At 44.0% G+C, this 18,744-nt stretch overlaps 1 protein-coding gene and 1 long non-coding RNA gene across 4 annotated transcripts in view; one reads left to right on the top strand and one right to left on the bottom strand.

Annotated features, from left to right (window-relative positions):
* Positions 1 to 1,095: 1,095 nt before the first annotated feature.
* On the top strand, positions 1,096 to 6,877 carry LOC309350418. The gene is made up of 3 exons (XR_014160340.1): positions 1,096 to 1,166; positions 2,248 to 2,365; positions 6,648 to 6,877. It is a non-coding gene; the product is annotated as an uncharacterized lncRNA (long non-coding RNA).
* The window catches only part of LOC309350157 (broad substrate specificity ATP-binding cassette transporter ABCG2-like), a 29,813-nt gene continuing 14,694 nt past the window's right edge, over positions 3,626 to 18,744 (bottom strand). For all 3 annotated transcript variants that reach the window (XM_081876876.1, XM_081876878.1, XM_081876877.1), the window contains 10 exons: positions 18,310 to 18,461; positions 17,888 to 17,992; positions 15,637 to 15,878; positions 11,141 to 11,223; positions 9,906 to 9,995; positions 8,919 to 9,043; positions 7,850 to 8,004; positions 6,700 to 6,789; positions 5,592 to 5,692; positions 3,626 to 4,041 (listed from right to left, as the gene is read on the bottom strand). In XM_081876876.1, the coding sequence (XP_081733002.1) occupies positions 3,894 to 4,041; positions 5,592 to 5,692; positions 6,700 to 6,789; positions 7,850 to 8,004; positions 8,919 to 9,043; positions 9,906 to 9,995; positions 11,141 to 11,223; positions 15,637 to 15,878; positions 17,888 to 17,992; positions 18,310 to 18,461 (1,291 nt within the window). In that variant the 3' untranslated portion in view covers positions 3,626 to 3,893. The remainder of the gene's footprint in view (positions 4,042 to 5,591; positions 5,693 to 6,699; positions 6,790 to 7,849; positions 8,005 to 8,918; positions 9,044 to 9,905; positions 9,996 to 11,140; positions 11,224 to 15,636; positions 15,879 to 17,887; positions 17,993 to 18,309; positions 18,462 to 18,744) is intronic.

The following is an 18,744-nucleotide window of genomic DNA, read 5'->3' as shown; positions in this document are numbered from 1 at the left end:
GGGAGGCGGCAAAATGGGGGGGGGGGCACAAAAAGTAGACGTCATGGATGGGGCTAAGCTAGGATTTATGTTGGGGGGGGCAGGCTTCATGTTGGGGGGTGGGGGGGCAGAATCTCAATTAAGTTTTTTTTTTTACTTGATTGGGAGGCAGCCCCTCCCCCTTGGCTACACCGGTGGGAGGGGGGGCTCCTGTTTCTGGGTTATATGGGCTGCCCCCAGTGGCGTAGCGTGGGGGGTGCAGGGGGGCCGGCCGCACCGGGTGCAACATCTGGGGGTTAGGGTTAGGGTTAGGGGGCGCAAATCCACGGGTTAGGGGGCGCAAATCCACGGGTCAGGGGGCGCAAATCCATGGGTTAGGGGGCACAAATTACTTGCCTTGCCCCGGGTGCTGACAACCCACGCTACGCCACTGGCTGCCCCCGCCCCCATGGGACAAGGTGAGGCGACAGGATCCCCAGGGTTAGCAGGATCTTTTATTTTCTGCATTTACATCCCCACCATTTTTCTCCATGCAGCTCCAAGGGGACTTGCCTAGTTCGCCTGCCCCTCATTTAATCCCCACAACAACCCTGTGAGGCAGGTTAGGCTGAGAGGTAGTTGCTGGCCCAAGGTCAGCTTCATGGCCGAGTGGGGAATCGAACCTTCATCTCCCAGGTCCAAGTCCAATGCTCTAACCATTGTACCACCACTGGCTCCCCCTCCTTTGTTTCTGGTTTCGATCTTCACTCACCCCTTCTTCTCCCCTGAAGTGGGAACCAGTGCAGGGGGTGAGTATTCTGTGGTTTGCCTCAGGTGCCAAAATGGCTTGTGCCAGCTCTGCCCCCCCCCCCACGCATTGTTCTTTTTCACAATTAACACAGTGGTACCTCAGTACATACGTTTCAGGTTACAGACTCCGCTAACCCAGAAATAGTACCTCGAGTTAAGAACTTTGCTTCAGGATGAGAACAGAAATCGTGCTCTGGCGGCGCAGCAGCAGCAGCAGGAGGCCCCATTAGCTAAAGTGGTGCTTCAGGTTAAGAACAGTTTCAGGTTAAGTACGGACCTCCGGAACGAATTAAGTACTTAACCCGAGGTACCACTGTAGTTATTATTTATTGAGTTTGTTTATTTTATCCGGAAGGTGGAAAGATCAAAAGAATATGATATCCAGCAGTGTGGATTAGGTATGTTACTGCAGCGTTAATTAAAATGTGTTCCGTTTGCCCTCACGGTACATAAAGAGAGAGTTAAGCTACAGGGAACCAGGCAGAGGGCCTTATCGGTAGTGGCGCCTGCCCTGTGGAATGTCCTCCCATCAGATGTCAAAGAGATAAACAACTACAGTTGTACCTCTGGATACAAACAGGATCCGTTCCAGAGCCCCATTCGCATCCAGAAGCAAACGTAACTAGCGACGATATGTCTGCGCACACACGCGTAGCTTTTCGCCGCGTCTGCGCATGCGCGTGGCGTCATTTTGAGCGTCTGCACATGCACAAGTGGCGGAACCCGGAAGTAATGCGCTCCATTACTTCCAGGTTGCCGCGGAGCACAACTCGAATGCGCTCAACACGAAGCATGTTAAACCCGAGGTATGACTGTCCCTGACATTTAGAAGACATCTGAAGGCAGCCCTGTTTAGATAAGTTTTTAACGTGTGACATTTTAATGTATTTTTATCTTTATTGGAAGCCGCCCAGAGTGGTTGGGGAAACCCAGCCAGATGGGCAGGGTACAAATAATAAATTATTTTTATTTATTTATTTATTTATTTATTTATTATATCATCTAGATCTCTATCTATCCATCTATGCTAAACCAAGGACAAAATCAGTCAGCACCTAGAAGCCAACACTACAGCAAGACCTCCAATGAGGCTTATATGGTGGTGACTGCTCTTTAAATGGTACTTTAAAATGTGGTAAACCCAACCTGGTGCTTTTTGGTAGTACTCTTGCTCATTTTGACGAGTGGGAAGCCCTGAACTTCCACCGAAATGGCCAGAGCTTGCAGCATCACTGTTTTAGGGAGCAGCAGTTTGCACTCATTCACTGGTCTTCATTTGGTGGGTCAGGACCAGCTACTGGGTCATACATAGCCTGATCCAAGGTGGGTCGCAACAGGAGCACTACCACCATATATGGTTTAAGATTAAGAAATGGGTCCCCAAATGCATGTATGTGTAAAAGGTGGGTCCTGTATCTGAAAAGGCTGATACCAAAACACATTCACTGCATCTGATATTATTTGTTTGTTTATTTTCAGGGTACCTACAGAAACAAAATGCTGTACAAGTGTAAGATGACAGTTTGCCCTTGTTCCCTAAGGCCCACACTCATCAGTAAGAATATCAGCACACAGCAAAGTTGAAAGTAGATTGAGGGTGAGTTGAAGTGATAAAGCTGTAAGCCATTCAGGGTCCAACTCAGCTCATGAGGTTCTGCCCCCTAACCTAAACTCAGAATGGGGTAAAGAGGCTACAAAACAGAAAGGAAATATTTATCATTTTTTTAAAAAAAAATCATTAACCATAATGCTGGGTATCTGTAACCGATTGCACTTCAAGGAACACGATCCTTTTCATAAAGTGTATAATAAGCAGTTATTGTTCAACTATTTAGTTACAATTCATATGCAAAACTTTCCCATTCATAGGATGCCCTAAATAAAAGCATTTCTAAATTAAATTTGAGATACGCTAATTCCTTGACTAGCTCCTATTTGGGGCGGGGGGGGGAGAGAAAGAAGGTATTTCACAAACTACATGCAATGAAATAATAGCTTGAATTCTGATTTAAATGAAAGTGGGCAAACTGATTCCAAACACTGGATGAGAAGCCATTGGGGGGGGGGCGTAACCTGCAGTGAAGAAAATAAGGAGCATCCTTTCTCCCAGCTCTCTGCCCCTCTTAATCTGTACACACATTCACCCTATCTTCCAAAGCTGCTTTTCTTAAAAATAAAATGAAGCAAACCTTGTTGAGATCCTAGTATATGCTGCTTTGCATATCTGATACACTGGCTTAACGGGTTTTCACATGACACTCTAGCTCATGTTCAATAAATGCATGAAGTCCTCCACCCCAAAGTCAATGTTTTGTGCAATGTCTGTAAAGGAAGGTGTGTGTCTGTGTGTGTGTGTCTGTGTGTGTCTGTGTGTGTGTGTCTGTGTGCAAAAGTATGCATGACAGCCTCTCCTTTGCAAACACCATGCCAAGTGCATGGACACCAGGGGGACAAGGCCAGAAAGGGGATTTGGGGGGGGGTGAAACTTCAGTCCTGTTCTTTCCTCCTTCCATTCATGCACCGAACATAAGGGAAGGTTCATGGGTGTACTGCTAATCTGTGTGACATGCTCCAAACACACCAAAAGTGCTATCAAAGCAGTAACAGAAGTTGTATTCCAAAGCCCTGTGAACGAAAAGGGCTTCATTTTAAAAACCCAGTTTTCTTCCTAAGTTGAATCTATTTGCCTTTACACACTTCAAAATGTGAGGGCAAACCTCACAAAAACTGTTCTGAGTTCTAATAAATATTCATCCTTCCAAACTTAAACACTTTATATCCTATTGGTTTCTGTTGGAGAATTAAACACATGATGAACTCTCTCCCACTGAAATTTACAGAGCTTACAAGTGGTCAGTCTTGATTGGATCATGTTAGTTGCAAATAACTGTTCAGGCATTTGCCTGCTTGCAGTTGGAAGTGCCACTAAATAAGTATAGCAATATTGAAAGAGAATATTTTGGTGCGCTACAAATGCAGACGTTTGGCAGTGTTTTCCTCCATTATGTGTTCAAAGAAAGAAATAAGACTGCCAGCAGAAGAGAATAGTCACGCCTTTAGCTCTGCTACTTATGACACCTCCAGGGCAGCCTGGATCATAGATCTGTTTTCCAAGCTGTTGCTTTTTAAGAGAACTTTTTCATGAAACGCAGCTTCATGTATGAAATCGTAAGGAAAGTTACGGTCATGCAAGCAAGTGCAACATGGTTCTGCCACAGGCCCCATGCAGTTGGTTCGATGCCTTGGCTTTTGAGATACTGTTCTCCAGTGCACCTACAAAGAAGTACAAGTAGACATTTTGAGAATTAGTCCTAGAATTGCAATATATTATAAGTGTCCCCTTCCCCTCCAGAAGTAGCCAGCGACTTTGTTGCTTAGCACAGAAAGAGCACATAGCCCTTTCCCAATGGTAAAATAAGGTAAAGGGTAAAGGGCCCCCTGACCATTAGGTCCAGTCATGACCGACTCTGGGGTTGTGGCACGCATCTAGCTTTATTGGCTGAGGGAGCCGGCGTACAGCTGGGCCATGTAGCAAGCATGACTAAGCCGCTTCTGGCAAACCAGAGCAGCGCACGGAAACTCCATTTACCTTCCTGCCAGAGCGGTACCTATTTATCTACTTGCACTTTGACGTGCTTTCGAACTGCTAGGTTGGCAGGAGCAGGGACTAAGCAACGGGAGCTCACCCTGTTGCGGGGATTCGAACCGCCAACCTTCTGATTGGCAAGCCCTCGGCTCTGTGGTTTAACCCACAGCGCCACCCTAGAAGGTCCCAGTTTCAGTCCTGGGCATCTGCCGTAGTGGAGCAGGAAAAGATTCCTTATCTTAAACTGAAGAGCCACTGCCATCAGTGTAGACAGCACTGAGCTAGATGGACCACTGATCTGACTCATTATAAAACAAGGATAGCTAAGCTTTTTGGCCTAAGGGTGCATCTGTCCTTAGCCAACACTCTGGGGACCACATGGCAGCAGTAGTTTTGGCTAAGAATCAAGGTAGACACCACACAGAACACAACCTCCATCCTCACCTGGTCAGCTGAAGAGGGATACTGACCCCCTCTGCACTCCATGGATGATCAGTCTGATGACCAAGGAATGGGCAATTTGCCTTCCCATCAGGGTACTGGGTTTGGCAGATTAAAAAACTTCTCCACCTAACCCCAGTGCTGCATATAATTTTAACTTCTTTTTTTGACATTACTGCAGAATTAGTAGGATCATTTGGGGGAAGGGATTTGCTTGGGCAGTGGTGGTGAGACTACATCAGCCACCCCTACCCCCCAGGTATAAATCAGCTTCCTATCAGGCCATCCAACATGACCGAGATTAAATTCAGCACAGAAAAACGTTCAGACTATGCATGGATTTTCCATATGCCTACAAGTGGGCAGTAAGCATGATCCTAGTTTCATGGTTATGAATTATCTTGCAATTAAGACAGCTGTTTTTTGTATGTACTTAATGAAATAAGATATATACAGTATAGTGAAATGTCCCTCTGACCTGATTTGCCTCAGGGGTTTCCAGAATCCCTCATTTAAAGGGATTAGGCTAAAACCATTCATAGTACCACTGCTATAATAAATAGTGTAGCGTCAAAACAGTAACATAGCAATTTCTTTCTAATGCCTTTCTTCCTCTGGGAGACATCCAAAACAATGACCAAGGCTCACCTAGGTCCATTCACATTGCATTAAACTATGGTTCAGTATGTCTGAATGCAGTCGTCATATTAATGTGAACAGTACTCTTGTGGGGGTTTGTAGGTGCCTCCTGCTAATTGGGTTAGATCTAGTTAGAATGAAAATATATTTTACTTACATCTGTAATTTGCTGAGATCTGTACAGTTAGAATTGCTCCAATTTTCATTCATGCTTACATTGCAGAAATTGAGATCAGCAAGTTCATTAACCTGCAGTGCCTTTGAAAGTAAGAAGAAAAAATGATATAAAGGCATAGTAACAGCAAGAGAGTTGTTGCAGTGTAGTTTCATGTAAAAAATGTTGTAGTGTGCAGACTATTCTTTTCTCACTAGTATAGGATAGAAAATGAGCTGAGAGTTTGTTTTGCTGATTTAGTCCTCACTTCAGCTATGACATTTGTTGGGTGATATCAGACAAGCCATTATCATTCAACATTCCCTCTTCCGTTTGCAATATGGGAGTAATATTGTTGTAAGGAACACAAAGGTTGTATGTGAAATGCTCTGAGCATTTGGAGAAAGTGTCATATATATTTGCACATTTATTATTATTTACAACCATATAATGGGGATAAGGTTTATTTGAAATTGGTGGCTCCCAGACTGTAGACTTTTTTGTGGTGGTGAGTATAAAGGAAGCTATTCTTCAGCCCAGATTACTACAGCTGGAACAGCTCAATCGGTAGATCATGGGGCTCTTAATCTCAGGGTCGTGGGTTCAAACCCCACATTGGGCAAAAGATTCTTGCATTGCAGAGGGTTGGAGTAGATGAACCTTGCGGTCCCTTTCAACTCTCTTGATTCTATGATTCTAAGTGACTTAGTATGCATATGTTCCAGCAATCCATGAAGTGCTTCAGCCCAGGTCGACTTTAGGGGCAGCTGTTAACCGAGGCATTGCAGACAGCTTCAGGATTATGTTGAAAGTGATATGTCCTTTTGCTTTCAGTGGATCTTAACAACACAATTCTGTGCATGCTTATTCAGGAGTATGACCTACATTCAGTGGGTAGACTCTCTAGCAAGTATGTTTACGGCTGTAACCTTAGTCACAACTCACTTTAGCTGCTGGATTGAGGGCAAAGCCTGTAAAACTCAAAAAGCAACAAATATATATGCCTGTAATTAGGGGGCAGAATTTCCAAGGGCTTGAGCTTGTCTTTCACCATTATAGGTAGAATAGTTACTTTTCTGGGGGGAAATGATTCTTCGCATAAAGCACTTACTGTCATCCCATATCGAGGTATACTGAAGTACTGGAGCCAGGCAAGCCAAGGCAGTATACTGGTGAGATTTACCAGCAACCCAGAGAAAATCTGCAGACAAAACCATAATTAAAAATTCAATCCGATGACGCTTTGTAGTCAACAATCTGGATTTACATAATAAAGAATTAATAAGCCATTTTGTTACAAGGAGTGAGATGCAACATAACCAGACAATGGTATAATTGTACAGTTGGTACAAAATTGTTTGGGAATCAGCCCTTCTTGAAAGATTTAACAAATAAACTGCGGCTGACACACGGACAGATCAAGAAAGATGGCTTTACTCCAGTGTGGTTTAATTTCATAACATATGCCAATACAGTGGTACCTCTGCTTACGAACTTAATCCGTTCTGGAAGTCCGTTCTTAAACCGAAACCGTTCTTAAACTGAGGTGTACTTTCCCTAATGAGGCCTCATATTCTGTTCTTGGACCGAGGTAAAGTTCGCAAACCGGGACACTACTACCGGTTTTGTGGACTTTGTAAACTGAATCATTCTTAAACCGAGGTACCAGAAAAGGACTGTTCTTAAACCGAGGTACCACTGTGTTCCAGAAAATGAACCATTCCAGCCCCCATCAGCATTTGGCTCAATCTGATTGATCTAAATTTAAACATAAAGTATTAGCTTCACTTTGAAACCCCTTCCCACGTCCATCAATTTACCAAAACTTTATATTGTTTCATAGGTAATGTAAGAGGAAAAATGACCATTTCTCATACTTAATCTAAGCACAACCACAAGGGCGTTTAGTTATGTGAAGTTGAATGTTATCTGTTAACTCTTCTATCCTGTTTCCCCGTTGTTTTTGTTTAAACCAATTCAGGAACCAAGAACTTACACGTTGACCACTAATAATGAACCCTATGTTGTAGATCGCACTGCAAATTTATTATGCTAATTTTGTGATAGACAAATGACATGAGAAAACTTGGTCTATTTATTTGTATTGTTTACTATCCCTGTGGTCCTTGTTTATAAAACTCAATAAAAAGTGATTCCGGCAATAAAGTTTTAGTTATTAAAAAAAGGGGGCACCCACCTGATTCAGTTTCCTAGCTGCTGCAATGCCAGCAACTTCCTATCAACCATTTAAGGATACTCACAATCATAAAAACAAAGGTGATGGTCATGAGTAGATTTGCTACAGCCACGACACTCTGTCCTGCGGCAATTGCTAGCGCCATAGAAGTCGCTGTGTAAGATACCATCATCAGAGTAAACATCATGATAAAGAAGGCCTCTGCTGTTGGCTTTAGACCTTAGAGATCGAAAAGAAAAAGCGTGCTGTTTGACGAAGAATATACAGTCAAATCTTGTACCATGTTACTAGTTTATTACGCATCATAGACTTTGCATACACTTTATTTTCATGATGTTGCATCCTTATATTTAATAACATCTGCATGGGCGAAATGCTTTCTACTCCTTGTGCAGTTTACAACGAATAATATGACGTTGCTCATATTATTTTAGTTTTAGGTGGAAAGCTGAAAGAGGGTGACTTGCCAATGGCCCATTCAGACATTACTTGGCCTTTGGAACAAGCCTGGGCGATATATCGCCCTGGACTGATATAAGGGGCAGACTGCGATGACAGCTTCACTCAGCGGTATATTGCAGATGAAACTGCTGTCTCCAGAATCCCTTTACAACCAGCGCCTAGCGCACCGAGGGAGCAACAAGCTGCAGACAGGCACTGGAAGCAGAGCAGCCGCAGTTTCACCCAGCGATAAACCGCTGGGTGAAAGCACCATCCCACTCTGCCCTCATACATCTCAGGTTTGCAGTAGTATGGAAAAAGTACGGGAGTGGGAGAAACAAAAAGGACTAAATTCAAGACAAAGCTCCAAAACACTTCAATGAGGACAAAGCATAGCAGCGATCATGAAATGATGCCTATCTGATTAGGGTGCCAGAGAGTGTTATTTTTCTTGAAAAAGAGGTGCCGGAACTCACCATGAACTCCTCCCTTGTTCTCTTATAATGGCAATAGTGCCCACCTGAGAGGTGCGAGTTCTGGCGAGTTCCAGCTGAAAAAAAGCCCTGGTGACGGAGGGATGGAATATCCTAGTGTGTAGGGTTGATGGGCTGGAAAGCAGAACAGGAGCATTTGCACACGACAAAATTTTGTTGCAGGATCCACTTGGCAAGCTTCAAGGACAACATACTTACCTAACATGAAATAAACAATGCTGGTGAAGATAATGCTTGGTAAAGTCCTCATGGGTATTAAATCAGCCATTAGCTTTGAGAAGAAATATGCAGAAATTCTGTAGTATCCGCTGATGTACTCATGTCTATGAATATAAACAGTACAATATTATCAGGTAAAGTTTTAAAGTACTCAAATAATTTCACACAATAAACAACCAAGATACATTGTATGCAGTTTGGCAAAACTTTGATGTTGCCATAATAAAATCATCCAAAAAATAAAAAAGTACATCTGTTCAGTCTTATTTATCAGTCTTTCAATAAAATGTTATGCTAGGATTAAATCGTTTTTTTAAAAAAAAAATTACCATAAAAATATACATTGGGGTCATGCAGACCAGAGGTGTAAAACAGTTACTTCCTCTTCTCAGGGGAGGCTGGAAATTGTAGTTTGGGTTAGACTGTAAGACTGTCTCCTTCCCTTTAGAACTTCTTGGGTGTTAAGATCAGCATAGGGTAGAAGTCTTGGTAGTTCACTACCCTCAGATTTTTTTTTGGGGGGGGGGAGCGGCCTGGAAGAGGGTGGACCCTATGCTGTAATAATAATTTTATTATTTGTACCCCACCCACCAGGCAGGGTTGCTCCAGCCGCTCTGCGACTTCCAACAGATATAAAATCATAGTAAGACATCAAACATTAAAAAACCCTATACTGTAAAATTACCTCTTCACAGAGGTGTGTCTGGGACCTTTCTGTCTCATGCTGAAGATACACCCTCTTTTCCTGGCCTTATATATTAGGACCCACCCTATTTCTGTGACTCTTAATATGTTTTGAACTCGTTTTAATAATTACGTTTTTAAATTGCAACCTGCCTTGGGACCTTATGGTGAAGGGTGGGTAAGAAAGATGATTCTTGAAATAAATAAATAAAATAAACAAATAAATAAGGTAAATAATAATAATAATATACAGTGTTGCCTGTTCAGCAGTGTTCTACTTACATAAATATCTTCTTCTCCACAACAAAAAGTTCAATAGCAGAAATGCTGCTGAAACACTGGTTGGTGGTCATAAAGAACATAGCACCAATTCTATGGGGTGGGGGGGAAATAGGGGTTGTCACTGTAAAGCCTTTGAAAAAATATTTGATATTCACAAAAAGGATCCCAGAAACCCACTTTCTTAGCAAGCTCATCCTTGGATGACCCCATGTTCTCATCTTCACCACTGCCTCACCCACCGGGAAAAGAGCTGTAACCTCCATTTCTGGTAGAAAACAGGCATTTACAGTGTATGCCCTTGGGTAGCTGCCAATTTATGTTAAAGATACTATCCCCTTGGGAGGTAAGTTGAGGCAGAATGGGAGGGGCCAGTACCCTGCAAATAAATAATAATAATAATAATTTATACCCCACGCATCTGGCTGAGTTTCTCCAGCCACTCTGGGCGGCTTCCAACGGAATATGAAAATGCAATAACCTATTAAACATTAAAAGCTTCCCTAAACAGGGCTGCATTCAGATGTCTTCTAAAAATCTGGTAGTTGTTTTTCTCTTTGACATCTGGTGGAAGTCAGAAATTTAAAGGAGGAGCTGCCATCGCCTGCTTTTACAAGACGGAGCGCTAAGATACTGGCTGGTTAGCAGTCCCATCCAGTTAAAGAATAAAAGAGATGTATAAAGTCCAAGCAGAAGCTAGTATTTGTTTTACAGGCTGTGTTTTTCAATTGACAAGAGCTAAATTTCAAGCTTCAAAATGGGAGGCATCAATGCTTCTGATTGCTTCCAGTTGCAGGAAACCACAGGAGGGGAGAATGGGCTCGGGCTCAGATCCTGCTTGCTGGATTCCCACAGGCAAACTGTGATGCTGGTATGAGATGGGCCATGGGCCTGATCCAGCCTGATCTTCTTATCTTCTTAGAAGAAGAGTTTGGATTTTATATCCCGCCTTTCACTCCCTTTAAGGAGTCTCAAAGTGGCTAACATTCTCCTTTCCCTTCCTCCCCCACAACAAACACTCTGTGAGGTGAGTGGGGCTGAGAGACTTCAAAGAAGTATGACTGGCCCAAGGTCACCCAACAGCTGCATGTGGAGGAGCGGGGAAGCGAACCTGGCTCACCAGATTACGAGTCTACTGCTCTTATCCACTACACCACACTGGCTTAAGAAGTCTGAAGATTTCTCTAGAATCAAAAACTGCCGCCATTTTCTCCTCACACAGCCCCCAGATTGCTCACCTGTTCTGCAAACCAGTAGTGTCATTCGTTACCCCAAAGAATATGGCACCTACAACTGCTGCCAGGAAAACGGTAACACAGATCTGAAACATAAACGAAATATACAGCAGTGTTATATCACATACAGTCAAGTGCAAAAATCACTAGCTGTCAACTACAAAATTGAAGAGAAATACAAATCAAATTCCTTCTAAAAATTGGACTTGTCGTTAGCAACGAAACACCCTCCAGCAGCTAAAAACCATCACAAGTACCATATTAGTTATCATGGTTTCATATAGAACTTTGGAATTTAGCAGGTTAAACCTGCTGCAGCCTGAGAAACAGCATACCAGACACGTGCCTTTTTCTTTAAGAAGGCATTTGAAATCGGCTCAAGCTGTTTATATTTTGCAATTGACTTTTATTTTTCGGATTATGGCTGTTTCACTGAGGTCTCATCTGCTGCTATTTATTTTGTGGGTGCACGATTGTATTTTTTTGTGTGTGTTTTTTTACCGTTCAATAGAATTCTATTCATATCTACTCGGAAGTAAGTTCCTGGAATGCAAAGGGGCTTCCTCCCGAGCCTGGGAAATAGAATTGCAGCCCCAGCGTATTTTTATTATTCAATTTCTTAGCATGATCTACATTTGAAATATTATTGATATCATTAATAAAATAATATTAGTGATAAAATAAGTATCATAACTGGCAGTGGCCTGTGATGTATGCAGCAGACTTTGAAGAATGGTGTTGATTCAAGGCAGCCCAAATAGGTTCAGAATAGGGTTTCCCAAACTTGAGTCTCCAGCCTTTTTTTGGACTACAATTCCCTTCACCCTTGACCACTGGCCCTGCTAGCTAGGGATGATGGGAGTTGTAGTTCAAGTTTCGGAAACCCTGGTTGAGAAGGGTTTTTTATTATTACAGTGGTACCTCTGATTACGAACTTAATTTGCTCTGGAGGTCTGTTCTTAACCTAAAATCATTCTTAATCTGAGGTACCACTTTAGCTAATGGGGTCTCCCGCTGCCACCACGCCACCGCTGCGCAATTTGTGTTCTCATCCTGAGGTAAAGTTCTTAACCCGAGGTACTATTTCCAGGTTAGCAGAGTCTATAACCCAAAGTGTTTGTAACCAGAGGTGTTTGTAATAAGGTTACCAGATTTTTTTCAATGAATCCAGGGATACTTTTCAACTTCAGTAGGAATGATAGGATTTTATTAGGGGACTGATTTATAAATACGGGGACTGTCCCCGGGAAACGGGGACGTCTGGTAACCTTAGTTTGTAACCCGAGGTACTACTGTATTATAAAGTGTGATATATGGTGAACATTATTTCTCTTTTTAGCTGATGAAGTATCTACTGGTATACTAATGTACTTGGAGCACACAAGGCTATATCAGCGGTGGCGGGGACTGCTGAAGGCAAGGATAAGTGTTTGAATGACTGAATGACTACATGAAGGCTTCTCTAACCCGCCACCCTGATGTTGTTGGACTACAACTCCCATCATTCCTGGCCATTGGTCATGCTGGCTAGGGCTGATGGGAGGTTGGAGGTGCACCAGATTGATGAAGGATGCTTTAAAGTGTTGGCCATTGTGGGTAGGGCACCGTTTGGACTCAGAATGTATTGGGCTGGTACTGCCAGAATGGTTAAGACCGCATATCAAGAATTAAGTATGAATGATTAAAACCACGGCCAATGTGATGGTATCAGGCAGTTTGGCAAGAGCAGCCCTCAAAACGCAACAGAGGGCCCTCCATACATGGTACCGTGATGTTAAGAACCTGCCGAAAGGACCAAATGTCAGGGATAATCCAAGCACTAAGCCAATTGTAGTAGAAAACAAGGATCATAGCAAGGCCCAATTGAGAAGATTAAAAAAGAACTGTAGGGCATTTGGAGACCGCATTTCAAATCCATTCCTAATGAGGTTAGGGAGATCAAAACGATTGGAGGGGCTGGGGAGTCAGGACCCTGGAAGATTAAAAAGCTCTAAAAGGGCATTATTCTTGTCACAAGGTCAAGCTTTTACAAAGCAATTAAGAGAGATCTCCATAATATCAACATACACATGGAATCAAAGGCCGTAATTCTAGGAGATTTTTGGCTTGTGGACAGCAGAAGTTTAAGAAGGAATCAAATGGATCTAATTAGATGTTTTATAGAGCCCCAACGTCTAAGGGCCAAATAGGTTTGCTGAACATCTGAAGCGCAAAGGTGGGAGAAACTTAAGCCTTCTCGTGGCCTTCCTCTTCTCCCCTGCGCTCCCCTCCCCAAGATAATCTTCTTCTTTCAGGACACCCAGATGCATATTTGTTGGGGCTCAGAATAAATGCAGCTGGGGAAAATACAGGCCTAAAGCTGATTTGGGATAAGCAACATTTCCTTGTTCACCACTTCAAATCATATCCCGCCTCAGCCACTTTTTTGACCAGGAGCAGGGAACCTTTTTATTTTCTTCTTTTTTATGCATAGCTTTATACAGTGGTACCTCGGGTTAAGTACTTAATTCGTTCTGGAGGTCCGTTCTTAACCTGAAACTGTTCTTAACCTGAAGCACCACTTTAGCTAATGGGGCCTCCTGCTGCCGCCGCGCCGCCGGAGCACGATTTCTGTTCTTATCCTGAAGCAAAGTTCTTAACCTGAAGCACTATTTCTGGGTTAGCGGAGTCTGTAACCTGAAGCGTATGTAACCTGAAGCGTATGTAACCTGAGGTACCACTGTACTATAAACAATGAAGGGAAAAGAGAAGTGGCAGTAAAGCATGTCAATTCATCGTACCAGTTTAAAAGGTCGGGCCTAATAAAACCAAGTGGGGAACTTTTTTTTCAGCCTGAGGGATGCTTTCTCTTCAGAGCACCCTTCCAGGGTGGAGTGATGGGCTACAGCTACAGTCAGCTGAGTCAACTGCAGGTGCAGAGATCACATGCTCTTTGCTTCCAGCCCCATCTTAGCCTGGGCCAGGCACAGCTGTGAACATTACCTCAGGCATTCCCCACCTGTGTTTAGCTGTCATTCTCTTCAAGCTGCTATGTGCACGCAGCCAAACAATGCCCTTCTTCTTCCCTCCTTGCCTGCCTACGGGCTGAGGTGACAGTAGTGGTGGGGAGAGGGGCATTTGGGCAACCTTTCTTGCTTTGATCAATTCTTCCACCGGTCCCATATTCATTCCACCGAGTCCCTGCTGCTGCTGCTCTCTGCAAGGTCCCCCCCAACTCCGGCAGTCTTCGCCCTCCCTGTCACTTTCCCCCGAGCAAGCCTCTTCCAGGTGATCCTCACCCTCAGAGCCAGTCTCCTCTTCCCCTAAGGCAGCGGTTCTCAACCTGTGGGTTTCCAGATGTTGTTGGACTACAACTACCATCATCTCTGAGCTCTGGCCTTGCTAGCTAAGGGTGATGGGAGTTGTAGTTCAACAACATCTGGGGACCCACAAGTTGAGAAAGGCTGCCCTAAGGAATCGTCGTATCCCCTGCTTTCACCATCGACCTCTTTCCGTGCCCTCTGTGTAGGAGCCAGTCATAGGACACAGTACATATTTTTGGCCCAATACGTAGGTCTCCTCAGTGAAATGGGTGCTGCTTCCCAATATGGAGTTGGAGACCAGGATAGCTACCATTTATTAATTAATTTATTATTATTATTATTTTTAAAGTCTATGAACAGAAAACCTTGTGGCAAGGGGGAAGGAGACAGAAAACAAGAAACTTAAAAGAGAGACTTCTGGTTATTCAAAACAACACAGACAAAGGTAAAACAAGATAGGGCCTTCTCTGTGTTTGCCCCCCAGACTTTGGCATGCTCTTTCCCCCCAGAGGTATGGATGACACCTACACATGGGTTTTTTTCCACTGGAACAATTCTGGCACCTCTCAGGTAGGCCCCATTGCCATTACAAGAGAACAAGGGAGACGGACGTTCATGGTGAGTTCTGCCACCTCTTTTTCTAGGAAAATAGCACTGCGCCTACATTACTGTTGTTTCAGCGGCAACTCAAAACATACCCGTTTCCCTAGGAATTTTAGTTTTAGTGGCTTGTGCAAATGTCATGGAACCTCTTGTTTTTGCTGCTGGTTTTTACTGGTTTAGATGCTGGTTATTTTAACCGCTTCATTTTCTTGGTTCTGTTTTTTAATTCCATTGCAATATTTAATGGTTGCATCATTTACAGAGAGAGGGAAACAAATCTCATAAATAAAGAAATTGTTTAGGTGAGCGTCTTCCAATATAGTCATGCAACTACCATCCCCCAAACAAAATGTGGGTGGTCATCATGGCTCCGGGTGAAATATTCCAGCATCTATGGAAAAACACTGGTGCATTCTGGTATCCATTTGTTATTTCTGCCATTCTCTCCACCTGGAAGCCCCCAACAGCTTAAAGTTCTTTCTTGTGCAATCAACATGTGCACAGCAGTAACTCACTAGCTGCACAGGTCAATGCAAGTATTGTATCACTGGGGTGTAGATTAATGAAGGAAGCATTTTAAATGACCAGTATTACCTGTGCAATGGAGGCTTGCGGGTTGCCTAGCAGATTTTTGAACGTGCGTTTAGAGACCCACTTGAGCTGGTGAAAGAAGGGAGTGGAGTAGGTGATTTCTCGGAAAGAGGTCTCCCTCTGGCTCCCCAAAGACAGCCTCTCTAATTCTGCTTTGGTTTCTTGGTAGTAAGTGGAACTGGAATACTTTTCTGCCAATTTCTCTGCCAGTGTCTGATCACGACTGATGTGTTCGTCAATGTTATCTTTGGAGAGATGGAGAAATACATTTAACATGGTCTTCTGGATCTTTGGAGTTGAGCTAGAGCACAAAACACAAAATGTAGCATAACATAAAGACCGAGTACTTTATATGATGCAGGTAGCGCTGTGGTCTAAACCACAGAGCCTGGGGGTTGCCGATCAGAAGGTCGGCAGTTCGAATCCCCGCAGGAGGGTGAGCTCCCGGTCCCTGCTCCTGCCAACCTAGCAGTTCGAAAGTACAAGTAGATAAATAGGTACCGCTCCGGTGGGAAGGTAAATGGCGTTTCCGTGCACTGCTCTGGTTCACCAGAAGCAGCTTAGTCATGCTGGCCACATTACCCGGAAGCTGTACGCCGGCTCCCTTGGCCAGTAAAGCGAGATGAGCACCGCAACCCCAGAGTCGTTCATGACTGGACCTAACAGTCAGCAGCCCCTTTACCTTTACCTTTACTTTATATAACATAAGCTTTTGTGGATTAGGGTTCATACCATCCAAAGAGGCGCTTTGCTCTTCGCTTTCAGTTTGGTCCACTGTTTGAATGAAACGGACACAGGAAGAGCCTCAATTGCCCACCTAGTCCAACATCCTGCTCTCAGCAGATACCCATGGGAAACCCACAAGTAGGACTCAAGCACAAGAGCACTTTTCCCTCCTGCAGTTTCCAGCAACTGGCATTCAGAAGCATTACTGTGGAAGCAGAGCATGGCCATCATGCCTAGTAGCTGTTGATAAGTAGATCTTCCATGAATTTGTCTGCTAATGCAGCCTAAGACTGGAATAGCTGCTTCTTCTTTTTGCAGCCATGTTGCATTGGTGGCCCATGGTCATTTTGTGGTCAACTAAGACACCTAGATACTTTTCACATGTACTTGATCTCTCAGGTGACATTCCAAAGTTGGGACATGGTGACAGAGAAGAAGACCCATGTTCAGCCTGACCCTAAAACTGTGGTGGCCAAACTCAGCCCTCCAGATGTTTTGGGACTACAACTCCCATCATCCCTAGCTAACAGAACCAGTGGTCAGGGATGATGGGAATTGTAGTCCGAGGGCCGAGTTTGGCCAACACTGCCCTAATGGAACGACCAAAGTTGTATGATAGGAGCCAGTCCTCCAGGTATTCTGGTCCTAAGCCATTCAATTGCAATCCCAACCCTCTTTGTGCCACGATGAGGTGGTTTTGGATTGAGTGGAGGCCTTTGACGTCTTCCAGCCACAAAGTAACACCAGAGTCACTCTACAAAGGCAGTTTCCCCTTTTCAAGCATGTGAGTGGGCAGAAGAACTATTAGCAGGTCCACATCACCACCAGCAGCATACAGAAAGCACCAAAATGAGGCAAGGAGGGGCTAAGCAGGCCCAGCATGTGCTAGCTCCCCAACCCAACTGCCATCATTTGACAGCATCAGGTCCAATTGCTGCACCAACTCCAGGCTCGCACAGGGATTTATGCCTACTTATGCCCCTGCTAGCATGAGTGACAGGGATCTGGATGCAGTGGTAGTTTGGCAACACTTCACTGCTGCCTGGGCAGCATTTGAGCTTCCTTGTCAGGCTGGTTTGAAACCAGCTCTTTTTTGCTCTGATCCAACAGTTATTTATAGAATCATAGAACTGCAGAGCTGGAAGGGACCACGAGGGTCTAGTCCAACCCCCTGTGATGAAGGAATCTTTCGCCCAGTGTGGAGCTCTAACCCACAACCCTGAGATTAAGGGTCTTATGCTCTGTCGGATTGTAGGTGCTGAGACTTCACCGTGTGTCAGTACCAGTGGGAGGTAGGCAGTACATTGAATGCACACGGATGCACAGCTGAGTGCCGTAATCTGCACAACAGATGGGTATGATCTCTGAATAGATTGTTGTGCTGGCACCGGCACTATACAAACCAGTGGTCTCTGTATGGTATCGTACAGGAGCAATTTCTCTATGGCAAAGCTAATCAACGCAGAATGCATCTCTTCATACAGCACATCAGGCAGTGACTCTAACAAAGAAACAGTGTTTTGCATACCTATTTCAATTTCACCAGTCTTGTTTGAAGCCACAGCCGTCGAGTCTCCATTAATGACATCCAGAAAGAAGTCAGCAGGGTTGTTGTACGGTTCGCACTCATAACCTACAAAGAAATAAAATGCTTGCAGGTCTTTCAATAAGCAGGTGGTGAAAATGTATTGCAAAGTACTTGGGATCGTGTATTCAAAATCTTCAGATCTGTGTCCCCTCCCCCCCCCAAAAAATGTCTCCAGATTATCAAACAGCCTGCAGCCATCCATGCTCTGGTAACTTCAAGACTAGGCTATTGTAATAAATACATCAACCCACTCCCCAGTAGCAAAGCCAAATTGAGCTGACTTTAACAAAACAACAACAGGGAGATATGCTCACATATAGCAGTCCCCACTATGTTCAGTAGAGAGTCTTCAGAAACCTTACCACTGGATTTGAAAAATTCTATGGCGTTCTGAGCTGGTCCATGATAAAGCATCCTTCCTGCTGCCAGCAAGGTCAATTTATCAAACAGTCGGAATATGGAGTAGCGAGGTTGGTGGATGGAAAAGATGATTGTTTTCCCTTGCCTGGCCATCCTGAACAGAGTAGGCAGTAAGAAAGGTGTCAACCGGCTTAAGGTTTTGTAAAACATGGTGTTACTCATTCAAAATCAGCAAGCTAAAAAAAAACCCTGCAATTCATCTTAGGTCGAAATTCTCAAAATGCAGCTGTGCAAAGTGAAGAGACCACCTCTCTCTGTGCTGCCCCACCTCTTCTCTTCTCCATAGCCCAGTAGCTATGACTACTTGCATAATGGGCACTGAATTGATGTTCTAGCTACCTGAGAAGCTGATTTCACTCCCCGATTTGGCCCAGCAG

Source organism: Podarcis erhardii (genome assembly GCF_964252035.2).
Source record: "Podarcis erhardii genome assembly, chromosome: 9".
Taxonomy (NCBI): Eukaryota; Metazoa; Chordata; class Lepidosauria; order Squamata; family Lacertidae; genus Podarcis; species Podarcis erhardii.
Note: the sequence above shows the minus strand (reverse complement) of the source record. Positions and strands in the feature narration are given on the sequence as shown.